Genomic DNA, 14,414 nt, shown 5'->3' with positions numbered 1-14,414 from the left:
GCCTCCTCCACTCCCCTCTTTGACGGTGCTGTGCCGGTCCCACAGGAGCTGATCCCGGAGTTCTACTACCTCCCTGAGATGTTCGTCAACGGCAATGAGTACAAGCTGGGCGTACGTGACGACGGGCTGCCCGTCAGCGACGTGGAGCTGCCCGTCTGGGCCAAAAAGGCCGAAGACTTTGTGCGCATCAACCGCATGGTGAGCCCACCCGAGCCGCCAGCATGAGCGTGGGTGCGGCGCTGAGCTCTAACAGGCTTCCTCCCTTCCTGTCTAGGCGCTGGAGAGCGAGTTTGTGTCATGCCAGCTGCACCAGTGGATCGACCTGATCTTCGGATACAAGCAGCGGGGTCCCGAGGCCGTGCGGGCGCTCAACGTCTTCAACTTCCTGTCCTACGAGGGCGCCGTCAACCTGGACAACTTGGACGCGGCGCAGCGAGAGGTCAGCAGGCTTGGCCCTTAGGTCCGCATCCCGTCCAGGCTCTCCCCGCTGACACTTCCATGTCCCCGTAGGTGATTGAGGCGCAGATTCAGGCTTGCGGGCAGATCCCCTCGCAGCTCCTGATCGAGCCGCACCCGCCCCGGTCTTCCGCCATGCATCTGGTGAGAGCAACGTCCTTGCCATTGCTTTTGTCACGCTAAACAAAAATAGAGTCGCGCCTTTTGCCACTTAGCCCCCAGGCTACCTTCATGTAGAACCCTCCAACCACCCCCCTCCCCTGCCCCGCCCCGCCCCTTACTGCCGGGACCCTGGTCTCCCACTAATTTTGCCTTTTTTCCCTGCCCCTCCTTCCCTCCCTGCTCATCCTCTTCCTACCCTGGCCTGGATCTCTCTCTCTGTCTGTCTTATCAGTGTTTCCTTCCTCAGAGTCCTCTGATGTTTAAGGATCAGATGCAGCAGGACGTAATCATGGTGCTTAAGTTCCCGTCCAACTCTCCCGTCACGCACGTGGCTGCCAACACACTGCCTCACCTCAGCATCCCCGCCGCCGTCACCGTCACGTGCAGCCGCCTCTTTGCCGTCAACCGCTGGCACAACACCGTCGGTTAGTGCTCTCTCTCATTCTCCAATGTTTTTTTCCAGTTTTTTTTTGTTTTGTTTTTAAAAGCCTTGGCCAAGATGCAGACAAGACAATTGTGGGCGATGGTGTCATTTCCGACAAGCCCTCCATGGGTGTTCTCGAATCACAGAGATGGGATGGCACTTTTGATTCATTCGACATGAGGCTCTTAGGTTGGAACATATCTTGTCGGAAACGTCTGGAAACCTTCCAATTGTATCATCAGAACGCAGATGTCGCGGAAGATGATCGAGGAGTGTTTTAAGTGTGTTATGCTGGACTACCTCCAGGCCTACGAGGTGCGCCGGGATACTCCCTGGAGCAGGCTCACCACCTTCCCATCGAGATGGATCCCCTCATAGGTTGGCGTTTTTCTCGTGGTTGACCGAGGGCGGGAGGGCAAGGCAGCAAATAAATTGCCCGACCCAATGTGTCCAGCCAACAACTCGGGCACCAACAAGCGCCAAATCACGGACCTGGTGGACCAGAGCATCCAGATCAACACGCACTGCTTCGTGGTGACGGCCGACAACCGCTACATCCTGGCATGCGGCTTCTGGGACAAGAGCTTCCGGGTCTACTCCACCGAAACGGGTATGAGCCGCGCTCCTGCTTACGTTTGCTGAGCGCCTTTTCAAGCCTGAGTGCTCCCCGCCCCGCAGGGAAGCTAACGCAGATCGTCTTTGGTCACTGGGACGTGGTGACATGTCTGGCCCGCTCCGAGTCCTACATCGGAGGAGACTGCTACATTGTGTCCGGCTCTCGGGATGCCACGCTTCTGCTGTGGTACTGGAGCGGGCGGCACCACATCATCGGTGACAATCCCAATAACAGTGAGCGCCCGAGGCTGCTGACCGGAAGCCGAGGCCTTCTTTGCCAAAACGTTTTTGCCGCAGGTGAATACCCCGCCCCACGGGCCGTCCTGACAGGACACGACCACGAGGTGGCGTGCGTGTCCGTCTGCGCCGAGCTGGGATTGGTCATCAGCGGGGCCAGAGGTATGATGAGCGAGGGGCCTTGCCTCCCTCCTGGGGTTCCTGATCTGAATTCTCTCCACATCAGAGGGCCCCTGCTTGGTGCACACCATCACGGGCGACCTCTTGAGGGCCCTCGAAGGCCCCAAGCTGTGCCGTCAGCCGCGTCTGATCTCGGTGTCCAGCGAGGGCCACTGCGTTATCTACTACGAGCGAGGACGGTTCTGCAACTTTAGCATCAATGGCAAGCTTCTGGCTCAGATGGAGCTAAACGACTCCACACGGGTGAGGCTCGGCCTTAATTGCAGACCAATAGCGTTTGGCATGCCTCGAACCCTGTGTCCGACCCCCGGCAGGCTGTCCTGCTGAGCAGCGATGGGCAGAACCTGGTGACGGGTGGCGACAACGGCGTGGTGGAGGTGTGGCAGGCCTGCGATTTCAAGCAGCTCTATATCTACCCAGGATGCGATGCTGGCATTCGAGCCATGGACCTGTCACACGACCAGAGGTGACCTCGTAAGGCCGTTGCCGTGGAAACGCATCAGCAGGGAAACACAGGAGCCGCGTTCAGGGCGGCCGCATTCGGAAGCTGTTGCCTGCCGCCTGACTTCTTGTCTTTGCCGCAGGACGCTGATCACTGGCATGGCGTCCGGCAGCATCGTGGCGTTTAACATCGACTTCAACCGCTGGCACTACGAGCATCAGAACCGCTACTGACGCTGCGGGAAAGGAACTCTCCAGGTACACGAGAAGACGACTTGAGGTTCTGCTTGCTTTGACGGGACTCACTCTCTCTCATACACGCACACATGCGCGCGCACACACACACACACATGCACGCCTGAGCCCAAAGACGACACAGCCAACAAAGTGCGGATCGGTCGCCGGTGCTGGCGGGTCAGGTTCCGGGTTTGGTGGGTTCTGCTTTAACGCTTGAGTGAGCCAGATACTCTTTCTCTTTGCCGAGATGATCCGCCTTTGGGATCCTTTGAGGATTTGTCCTCTTTCCTTTTGTGTCCTTTTGTCTCTTTTTCCTCGAATTGAACGAGAGGGGCGAACGAGGGTGATGATTTTTCTTTTGCTGCCTTTTTCTTTCTACATTTAGTGATCGTGGTGTCAAATATGTACAGAACAACTCTTGCTTTTGCCGCCGGCCCCGCGTGCTCACATTATTGAAACAAAAGCAATTTTCTTTCCTGTTTGCACTTTTTTTTTTTTTTATCCTTCCCGATTCGGCTTCTTTCTGATTGCAAGGCAGCCATTCCTCGGGGGGCTTTAATTGTTCTGAAGACGGACCAGGTTCTTTGGGTTCCTTCTTGTCTAGGGCCAGGATGAATTCTTTGTGCATTGATGTTTGTATTTAAACGCTCACATGTGAAGATTTTACAGCAATATGACAACGAGCGTGTGCACGACCGGCACGGCAGCCGCACACGCACGTAACTCCAGCCACACACGCACACATCCAAAAACCAACAAACAAAAAAAGTTAATTATTTTTGGATCTATGAAACCCTGAAGAACTATTGTAGTCATGTTTTATTGCAAAGATGTAAAATATGACGTGTGAGTTGGAAAAAAAATCTGTACGAAAAATAAATTATGCAAAGAATTTAAGGTCTCTGCCTTTTTCTTGGCGTATGTTGTGCTTTGTGTATTTCTGCGGTGGTTGCCCACAAAGGATTTTCTTTTGATGCATAAAGGGTGTCTTTGGCCACAAGAAAGTAATGTAAGGCTCATCCATATCATCCTCTGTAATCCTGCTTTGTCCGCCGACACAAAGGAAAGGAGAGAAGAAATATTTCCAAATGCTGATTTACCGTCGAATGAACATTTGCACTTCATTCGCCCCAAGTTTTTGATACAGCCCGGCTGCACGTGTCTTTCTGCGCCCACACGCGAGTGCACGTGAGCCTCAGGCGCACAGCGAGGAGACGGTGGACCTCCGCGAGGACGAGATGCTGCCGATCTCCACGTTGGTGAAGGAGCTCCGAGGCTCGCCGCAGGATGAGGAGCCGGACGACGAGATGATGTTCTTCAGCCTGTGGAGGGCGATTACCAGCAGGGTTAGCAGGAACAGCAGGAGGCCCAGGAACAGCCACACGTACACGGACAGTCTCCAGCTCTACCCGGAGACGACATTGATGATCTGGGGACGAACGTGAGAGAAATGTGCCGAAGGGTTCCGTTTTCCACCACTGAGGTACCGCTTTCATCCATCCCGGACATTCCGGCTGCGGCAAAATACTGCAGATCCTCATAAGTGGAAAAAAAAAGACAGCTCATATGTGGTGCAAATAAAAAGTCTACACACCCCTGCTCCAATGACAGCACACCTCCATCAACGTGAGCTGCCATGTCGCATACCCATCTATCCACGGGTAGGCCCTCGTCGACTACTGCATCGCTTTTGATTTGATTTTTCTTGTGGTCACAGATACACACACACATGCACACCGTCATTGTGGGAATCGAACTCATGGTGCCTGCACACAAGACAGTGTACCAACCATCAGCGATCCCAGGCATCGCGTTTGATCTTGTAAAGGGGATTGCGCGCGTGTGTGTGCGTGCGGGTCTGTTTGCTTTCACGCCGGCTGGGCGCCACTCATTTGGGGATGCGTGTTTGCCCGTCTATGACGTCTCTTCATTGTGAGCCGAGTGCTTGATAATTGCTCTTAATCGGGCTGCTTTTTGTCTCCAGGCAACCGGGCTCGCGGGTCACCTTCTACTGAAAACGGGCTCGCCCCCTCGTACGCATTCGGGCTCTCGCTTCGTTCGTTTCTAACAAGCCGCAGTGTACGTTTGTTTGACTCCGCTCATCCCTCAGCATCGTCCACGAATGCATGATTTTGCCAGTTGAAGGCGGTGTCCTTCACCAACCGAGTCTCTCTCCTCAGAGGATCATCGTGTCATGACAATGGTTGATGTGTGACAAAATGACACATTTGGAGCGTGTGTGCGAGCGCGCTGCGTCTCTCTCTACATGTTGTGTTACTGCGCTCATCTCTCAGCCGACCTGTCATTCATTTGTCTCTCTCCAAACGCCGAGCGCAACTGCGACTGCACGCCCTCCCTCAATCATGTCTCAGCATTTGAGCGGGGCTGGGCAGCGAGTGTTGAGTGACGCCCGGCTCTCGGCGTGTAGTTCATCGCGCGCAGTCTACGCTAATCGATTGAAGCTGAAGGACGGCTATAAATTTTCTGGGGCCGCTTCTCCCAATTTGCGGTTAATCTGAAAACGCCCCAGTTTCATCCAACCATCCACAAAGATGGGCATCGGCCGGTGCCCATCTTTGTGGGCTCACATCAAGACAAATGTGGAATTTATACTACTATAGTGGCACATATGCAAACTCACGAGAAGACAGCTATTTGTCATGGAGGTATGTTTTAGTTTTAAAGTCAAAGTCTGCTTTATTGTCAATTTCTTCACATGCCACGACACACAAAGAAATCGAAATTACGTTCCCACTATCCCACAGTGACAAGACATAGTACACAATATACATACAAGTAAACAACAGAAAAAAAACAAGAAGGCACAAACAATGAATAAATAAGAGTGGTGAATAAATAATAAACAAATAAACAACAGAAAAAAAACAAGAAGGCACAAACAATGAATAAATAAGAGTGATGAATAAATAATTAACAAATAACATAATAAATAAGAGGAGCAAAAATAAGACACAACAAATAAGAGCCAATGTGCATACAGCAGACAATCAGAGGACGCTACGCAGAAGGGGGAAGAGAGTTCAGGATCCTAACAGCCTGGAGTATGAAGCTTTTGGTGAGCCTGGTGGTGCGGGAGCGCAGGCTCCTGTACCTCTTCCAAGGGGGCAGAAGATCAAACAAAGAGTGAGCGGGGTGACTCACATCACTCACAATCGTGGTCGCCTTGCGGGTGAGATGGGAGGTGTAAATGTCCTTCAGGGAGGGGAGTGAAGCACCAATAATCTTACCAGCCGTGTTCACTATGCGCTGCAGGGCTTTCATGTTGTATTCAGTGCAGCTACCACCCCAAACAGCGATACAATTGGAGAGGATGCTCTCAATGGTGCTACGGTAGAATGTAGTCATGACGGCCGGAGGAGCACTAGCTCGCCTGAGTTTCCGCAGGAAGTACAGGCGGCGCTGAGCTTTCTTCGCCAGTGATGTGGTGTTGGTGGACCAGGAGAGATCCTCACTGATGTGCACCCCCAGGAACCTGGTGCTGCTCACTCTCTCCACCACAGCACCGTCGATGGTCAGCGGCAGGTGTTGGGTGTGACCCTTCCGGAAGTCAACAACAATCTCCTTGGTCTTGTCGACGTTCAGCAGGAGGTTGTTGTCCCTGCACCACGTGGTCAGAAGGTCAACCTCCAACCTGTATTGAGTCTCGTCGCCCTTGGTGATGAGACCCACCAGAGCAAATTTCACAATGCGGTTGTTGCTGTAGGTTGCAGTGCAGTCATGCGTAAGCAGGGTGAAGAGCAGCGGACTGAGCCCGCAGCCTTGGGGGCCCCCCGTGCTCAGCGTGATGCTGGCGGAGATTTTGTCGCCAACACGTACCACCTGAGGCCTCTGACAGAGGAAGTAGCCAGTTGCAGAGGTAGGTACTGAGGCCCAGCTTGTCGAGTTTGCAGATGAGTCGTTGTGGCACAATTGTGTTGAAGGCAGAACTAAAGTTCACAAACAGCAATCTCACATACGAGTCCCATCTCTCCAGGTGGGTGAGGGCCGAGTGGAGGGCAGAGCAGATGGCATCCTCAGAGGACCGTATGCAAACTGGAAGGGGTCTATGGTGGGGGGAGAATGGTTCTGATGTGCCCCATGACACGCCGCTCAAAGCACTTCATGATGATGGGCGTCAGTGCCGCGGGGCGGTAGTCATTGAAGCAGGACGTAGCAGGTTTCTTCGGCACAGGTACGATGGTGTCAGACTTGAAACACAAAGGGACGATGGTCTGCTGCAGGGAAATGTTAAAGATGTTTGTTTGTTTGTTTGTTTATTTCGAACATTAAAGAAATACAAGAAAAAAATAAAAATACAGAAAAATGGTAACTCCATACTACAATAGAACATAAAAAGAAAGAAAAAAAGATATTGCATTATAATTTTTCCTTTATCGTAAAATCATATTTGTTCAAAAGGGAGTAGAAGGAAGCCTACGCTTATCTGACTCTACCCCATGTAACTACATGTTTCTGTTTGATTCTGTCAAGAATTTGAAGATAATCAATATATTAAAGAGAAAATATATATATATATATTTTTATATATATATATATATATATATACTACCATTTTTTTCCATGTATAATGCGCAAAATTTAACTAATTTATTGTCCTAAAATCTGGGGTGCGCATTATACATAGGTCCAAAAAATATACATGGAAAAAAACGGTATATATTTTTTTTAGATAAATACAAAAGCAACTTAAACAACTTCACAGCATGTTACGGTATCCCGTCAATATTTTGTCCTTAAACATTTTTTTAAACTTAGGTAAGGTTCTTTAGTTCTTCACTGCTTGTGTTCCATAATTCCACACCTTTAACTGCTATACAATGTAACTTTAAGTTTGTTCTCACCAAATCTCTTTTAAACATAAGTGTTCCTCTTAAATAATAGGTACTTTCCCTCCACTCAAACAACCTCTGGATACTGTTTGGCAATTGATTCTTTTTTATTTTGTACATGAGTTGGATGGTTTTAAAGTCGACTAAGTCGTTGTATTTCAGTGAGTTCAGCTTAATAGAGGGTTAGATGGTTCTCTATAATCAGCATTATTTACAAGTCGTATTGCTTTTTTTTGAAGAATGAAGATTGGATCTGTGTTTGTTTTGTATGTATTGCCCCACACCTCCACACAGTACATAATGTATGGGAGTATGAAGGAGCAGTACAAGGAATATAATGATGACTGATTTATAAGGTCTTTTACTTAATACAATACTGCGAGTGATTTAGAATTTTTTGATTTGATATACATTATATCTGGTTTCCAACTTAATTTATTATCTATAAGCACTCCAAGAAATGTTACTTCATTTACTCTTTCTATTTCTATATTATTTATTGTAAGAATTTTGTCTGTGTTAGTCGGAAATTTAGTGTAGGTTTATTTGTGTCAAACCAACTCTGTAATTTTTCCATTTCAATACCCACAGTATCCAATAGTTGATCCAGGTCATCCCCACTGCAAAGCAGGTTTGTGTCATCTGCAAAAACTACGGCCTTGAGTAACCTGGAGACCTTGCACATATCATTGACATACAAAATAAATAACAAGGGGCCTAATATTGAGCCCTGAGGAACCCCACACTTTACCTGCTTTAGTTTTGATTTACAGTCCATAAATTGCACATATTGATTCCTGTTTGATAAATAACTGTTTAACCAAGTGTATCCCATATCTTTCAAGTTTTGTTAACAGAATTTCATAATTTACAGTATCAAAAGCTTTCTTAAGATCCAAGAAAACACCTACAACAACATCGTTTATTTTCAATAGCTGTTGTTATTTCAGCTACGAAATCTAACAAAGCTAGTGTGGTGGTCCTATTTTTCCGAAATCCATACTGTTGGTTACACAGAATATTTTGTTTTGTAATAAAATCATCAAGCCTTTTATAAAATAATTGTTCTAATATTTTGGAGAATTGTGGGAGTAGAGATATTGGCCTGTAATTTGAGAATATGTGTTTGTCCCCAGCTTTATATATCGGAATAATTTTAGCAGTTTTTATTTCACTCGGAAAAACACCATTTGTCAGAGATTGGTTGCAGATATGTGTAAGGGGTTTCACCACACATTCAATAATATTTTTAACAAGTGACTATCTATCCCATTACAGTCAGTTGACTTTTTATCTTTAAATTCTCTAACAATTTCTATTATTTCCTCCTCATTCGTTCCCCTTAGAACCATACTTTCGGCTATGGGTACATCCTTAATTAGGTCACTTGTACTCCCTTTTTTTGCTACTTCCTTTGCCAAAGTAGGCCCAATACCAACATAGTAATTATTAAACTCCTCTGCAATCATAGTAAGATCATTTATACTTATGTTATTACTGTTTACAAAGTAAGAAGGATATATTGGCTTTCCAGTTCTGTTTTTAATAATCTCATTTAACACTTTCCATGTTATTATTGTGTTACTCTTGTTTTCCTCCAGTATCTTGCTATAGTAATTCCTTTTACTGTTTCTCATTATTTTAATCAATTTGTTTTTGTAGGTCTTATATGTTAATTCAGCTTCCTTTGTTCTTATCTTTAAGAAATCTTTGTATAATAGGTTTTTCTTCTTGCAAGCATTTAAGATTCCCTTTGTCAGCCATGGTTTTTCCACTGAATTTAGTTCAACTGCTTTCTTAGTTAGGATAGTTCGGATATAATGGCCATGAATGTGTTGTAGGCTTCATTTACATCACCCACATATACCTTTTTCCAGTCTTGTTTTAAAAGATCATTTTTGAATGAGTTAATTGAATTACCAGAATTCATTCTACACATTTTAAAAGTTATAGCATCCTTTTTTTTCTTTGTACAGTTCTGGATCACTGCAAACACTGGCAGGTGGTCGCTTGAATCATTTATTATCAGTCTAGTTTTTACTTTCTTTTCAATTACATTTGTAAATATATTATCAATTATAGTGGCACTGTGAGATGTGATTCTAGTCGGACGGGTTATTGCGGGGTAGAGACTCATACTGTACATTAAGTTAATAAATTCTGTTACTGGAGTCAGCTGAAGTGGGTTCAATAGATCTATATTATAATCACCACAGACATACACCATTTTTGTATCGATTTTTCTTTCATACATTCCTGATAATAGTTCACTAAATGTCTCAATACATGAACCTGGACATCTGTATACACAGCTTACCAGAATGTTTTTAGATGATTCCATTTCTATTTCAACAGTAATACATTCCATGATATTATCTATTGCTTGAGACATACTTCTTACTATCTTACACTTATAGTTTTTATCTATGAATAGAGCAACTCCTCCACATCTTTTCACCTTCCTATTTAATGTATAACTCTCATACCCTTCTATTTCAATCTTTTCAGACTGATCTTCCTTTAACCAGGTTTCAGATATTGCAATTACAGTAAACGGATTATTCATATCTTTTAAACATTGTTTGATCTTAGATATGTTTGCTTTTAAGCTCCTACTATTAAAATGTATAATTGATATTGCTCTATTTGTTGTTACCTTCTTGTTAAATTGCTCTACAGTATAGTATTTGCAGTTCCTTTGAGTGTCGTTGATAAAGAAGTTATTCACAGGATCAATATTGTTCTCTATGTCAAATCCCTTATGATCAGTGAAGTCAAATGTTTTCAAATCAAGTTCTTCATTTTCAGTTATCAGTGCTTGTTTGTTAAACACACCAGTTGGAAAAGAAAGGCATTTGTCAATACTGTTCATGGTGGGTTGATAATTTCACCAGGTTTTTACCTTCCATGATCTAAAAGTACCACAACTTGAGGTTCAACAGAATGATGTACAGGTTACTAGTCTCCTTCGTACCTCTATGGCAGTGGTCCCCAACCTTTTTTGCGCCACGGACCGGTTACATGTCGGAAATATTTTCACGGACCGGCTTTTATATAAATAAATGATACATTTATATAAATAAATAAATAAATAAATAATACATTTATAATAAATATATAAATATGATGAAATAAAATGATACGACTGACATAAAAACAAGTACAAATGACAAAAATAAAACTCACCATTACCGTTGAATTAGTGGGAGCACTGAGTTTGTTTCTCAGAAACGAGCCGGTCCCATCTAGACGTAATCGGAGACAATGACACCCGAAGTGATTAAGGTTTGTGTTTTATTGCAGGATGCTTGGTCTCCATGTGTTGAATCAGTTTTGAATGCTTCATTGCCTGGTTAGTAGGGATGTAAATCGCAGGTTTTGTCACGATACGATATCATATCGATACAAAGAAACACGATACGATATTTGCCGATATCTTAAAGCCTGCTGTGATTCATTCACGATACATCACAATATAGTGCTCTATGATCGATATATGAACAATATCCTGATTTATATCAATTCATACGCAAAATCAACAAGGTACTGCAAACTCTTTATTTAGGAAATTACAAGAGTATTGTAGTATACAAAGTGCTTATTTTAACACTGAACTTTGATGTCGTGTTTTTTCTTTAAATGTGCGGCAAGATTTGTGGACCCTGAATATTTGATCACCGGATGGCAGGATTTACAAACTGCACGTGTCTTGTCCGTTGAGCCATCTTTTCTTTGGAATCCAAAGTGCTTCCAAACGAATGACTTGAAGCCTAAAGGGGAGCAAATTTCCTCGTCTTTTTGGACACTAGCCATAGCACCAGCCCAGGAGCCGCGTATTAGTTGTCGACTCCCCTTTCACGTGCCTGCTCTGCTCACAACACAACACGCGCGCACTGCTCCCGGAAAAAAGAAGCAAGCAACAATGAACTGGATTTTAAAATAAAGTCGCATCTAATGTCCAAGGTCAAACGCGGCGATATAAATCGATGTTTACAGCGGAAACTGTACTTTTGCGCTATATTCTGACTGTCTGCTGCATGCACAGTTGCTTCGTTTTGCTCCTCTTATTTATTTATTTATTTATTGTGTTATTTGTTTATTTATTATTTATTCATCATTCTTATTATTTATTGATTGTGCTTTCTTGTTTTTATATTGTGTCGTTTACTTGTATGTCTATCGTGTAATATGTCTCGTCACCGTGGGATAGAGAAAACGTAATTTCGGTTTCTTTGTGTGTCTTGACATGTGAAGAGATTGACAATAAAGCTGACTTTGACTTTGAATGATTCATGAGAAATTTTACCAAATGCCAGGTAAAATATGCATAAATGGACAGTAAGAGGTCTAGCCTTGTATATTATATCCAAATTAGGGACTGATAATAATATAAGGTATGTCATATTATCTGTTTCAGGTAAAACACTCTCAACGGATGAATGATCCTCCCCTCAGACCTTGGGTAGCAATAGCGAAAGATGGTCAGATCCTGTGCTGCCACTGTACCTGCATGGCTGGATTGGGTGAAACATGTTCACATTCAGCAGCATCCCTGTTCGCCCTGGAGACACTAATACGTATGAAGACGGCCACTTCATGCACATCACTACCTTGTCAGTGGCTGAAACCATCAGCATCGCACATAGAATATGCTGAAGGATGCAATATCGATATTGCCCATCCAGCCCAGAAACGAAAGTCAGAAGCTTCAACTTCTGAGGAAAGTGCTGCGAGAAAACTGCTGAATGTTCCTCCACCAACTGAAGAGCAGAAAGCTGCCTTTTACAAGGCTTTGTCTGAATGTGGTGGAAGACCAGCAATTTTGAGCATTGATCCTGACTATGCTGACAACTTTGTGCCAAGGGCAGTGAAGCGAAAGCTTCCTGTACCTCTCTCACAGCTGCACGATTGTGACGATATGAAACTCAGCCCAGATGAACTTGCACTAAAATGCCGGTCAGAGATAGAGAAGTTACATTCCATTATCAGAGAGTAGGTTTGTATTTTTTTCGCACTTAGTAATTAATATATACATCATAAATAATTTATTGTTCTCCAACCTGTTACAAATAATCTAATCATAGTGAAAACAATTTTTATTAAAATGTTTTTCAGATATCTGCGGTTGAAGAAGAGTCCAGGGGGCAAGCAACATCAAAAACTTGGTTTCAACAAAGAGCTGGGTGAATTAGTTCATCAAGTTCTGCACGCAGATTTTTACACTCTGCAGTGAGGGAATCCATTGCTTCCCCAGTGATATCCGTCTGTGTGGCAGTAGTCACCATGCCTTCTTTTCAAATCTCAGCGTGCACCACATCTTCACCAGCAGGTAGTTGATCATTTTCACAAGGGACAGACTGGGAAATATTGACAAGTGCTACTGCTGCTGCCAGGTTCCTGGGGGTGCTCATCAGTGAGGATCTCTCCTGGTCCACCAACCGCATCACTGGCGAAGAAGGCCCAGCGCCACCTGTACTTCCTGCGGAAACTCAGGCGAGCGAGCGCTCCTCCGGCCGTCATGACTACATTTTACCGTGGCACCATTGAGAGCGTCCTCTCCAGCTGTATTGCTGTTTGGGGTGGCGGCTGCACTGACTACAACTTGAAGGCCCTGCAGCGCATAGTGAACACGGATGGTAAGATTATTGGTGCTTCACTCCCCTCCTTGAAAGACATTTACATCTCTCATCTCACCCGCAAGGCGACCACGGTTGTGAGTAATGTGAGTCACCCCGCTCACTCTTTGTTTGAGCTTCTGCCCTCTGGGAAGAGGTATAGGAGCCTGCGCTCCCGCACCACCAGAGTCAACAACAGCCGCATACTCCAGGCTGTTAGGATCCTGAACTCTCTCCCCCCTTCTGCGTACCGTCCTGTACTTTCTTTTCGAATCTCAGCGTGCACCACATCTTCAGTTGATCATTTTCACAAGGGACAGACTGGGAAATATTGAAAAGTGCTACTGCTGCTGCCAATGCCCTCTCGTGGTCTCTCTTGCGCTGCTTGAGATTTTGTCTTCTCTCAAAGATCTTCATTGAACATTTGAGTTTTCGTTTGTGAGGTGACTGGGTATGCTCAAATATACTTGGCACATAGTCTGGGGATAGTGGATCTTCGCTTTTTGCACCTGAAACAATTAAACGATCACATTATTCATAATGACTACCATAAATAATTAAGCACGTTGTTGAAGGGGATATACCCAGTTCAATTTGTTTCGTAATGGCATTTCATAACTTGACATATTAAAAAACTGAATAGAGTGAAATCATTCAGATACTGTACCTGTCTGTTCAAGTTGCTACAATTTTTATTTTTCGTTTATTTTTGCATAATGCTTCATTTGAGTGGCTTGAAAACTTAACCAATAAAAATTTTAACCTTGTGCCAATGGCTTGAAAACTTTACCAATGTAGATTTTACCTTGTGCCAAATGAAGTAACAAAAAGCCTCTTGTTCAAAAATGCTTCATTAAAAAAAAACACAAGGTTCATAATTTTTTTTGAAATTTCCTAATGCATTCACTCATTAGAATTGTTCAATTCCAATATGAAGTTCAATATTTACATTGATAAAGTTATCAAGCCAATCAGATGAAGCATCATGAAAAAATAAACCAAAAATAAAAACGGGAAGGTGAACTGAAGAAATCATCCCATTCCCTGCCTTGCTCTTCTTGCTGCCTTTCTAAAAATGCACCCAGCATTTTCAACAATCATATTTGTATCATCCCATATTGTAATAAAGTAAATCAGGGGTGAATAGTTTGTTTACATACCTGATATGAAGTGCTCATTGTATATCCTTGTGTAAAT

The 14,414-nt window shown here is 44.4% G+C and overlaps 2 protein-coding genes and 1 long non-coding RNA gene across 4 annotated transcripts in view; 2 read left to right on the top strand and 1 right to left on the bottom strand.

Annotated features, from left to right (window-relative positions):
- LOC133168490 (neurobeachin-like) overlaps positions 1-3,616 on the top strand; it is a 29,225-nt gene extending 25,609 nt beyond the window's left edge. The window contains exons 26-36 of the mRNA XM_061300104.1: positions 46-198; positions 275-439; positions 511-600; positions 851-1,043; positions 1,349-1,420; positions 1,497-1,652; positions 1,721-1,891; positions 1,955-2,056; positions 2,121-2,317; positions 2,389-2,540; positions 2,659-3,616. Coding sequence (XP_061156088.1) covers positions 46-198; positions 275-439; positions 511-600; positions 851-1,043; positions 1,349-1,420; positions 1,497-1,652; positions 1,721-1,891; positions 1,955-2,056; positions 2,121-2,317; positions 2,389-2,540; positions 2,659-2,749 — 1,542 coding nt within the window. The 3' untranslated portion in view covers positions 2,750-3,616. The remainder of the gene's footprint in view (positions 1-45; positions 199-274; positions 440-510; positions 601-850; positions 1,044-1,348; positions 1,421-1,496; positions 1,653-1,720; positions 1,892-1,954; positions 2,057-2,120; positions 2,318-2,388; positions 2,541-2,658) is intronic.
- Positions 3,617-3,947: 331 nt separating this feature from the next.
- LOC133168537 (serine-rich and transmembrane domain-containing protein 1) lies at positions 3,948-4,495 on the bottom strand. Its single transcript, XM_061300150.1, has 2 exons — positions 4,490-4,495; positions 3,948-4,157 (listed from the first exon to the last, which is right to left on the bottom strand). The coding sequence occupies exons 1-2, from the start codon at positions 4,493-4,495 to the stop codon at positions 3,948-3,950; spliced, it is 216 nt and encodes a 71-aa protein (XP_061156134.1).
- Positions 4,496-12,502: 8,007 nt separating this feature from the next.
- LOC133168385 (uncharacterized) lies at positions 12,503-13,596 on the top strand. 2 transcript variants are annotated; one of them, XR_009718199.1, is made up of 3 exons: positions 12,503-12,594; positions 12,718-12,931; positions 12,996-13,596. It is a non-coding gene; the product is annotated as an uncharacterized LOC133168385 (long non-coding RNA). The 2 variants fall into 2 exon arrangements; XR_009718200.1 differs by having other exon boundaries at positions 12,531-12,598.
- Positions 13,597-14,414: the final 818 nt, after the last annotated feature.

This window comes from Syngnathus typhle, linkage group LG15 (assembly GCF_033458585.1).
Source record: "Syngnathus typhle isolate RoL2023-S1 ecotype Sweden linkage group LG15, RoL_Styp_1.0, whole genome shotgun sequence".
Lineage (NCBI taxonomy): Eukaryota > Metazoa > Chordata > Actinopteri > Syngnathiformes > Syngnathidae > Syngnathus > Syngnathus typhle.
This window is presented reverse-complemented; position numbering and strand designations above follow the sequence as displayed.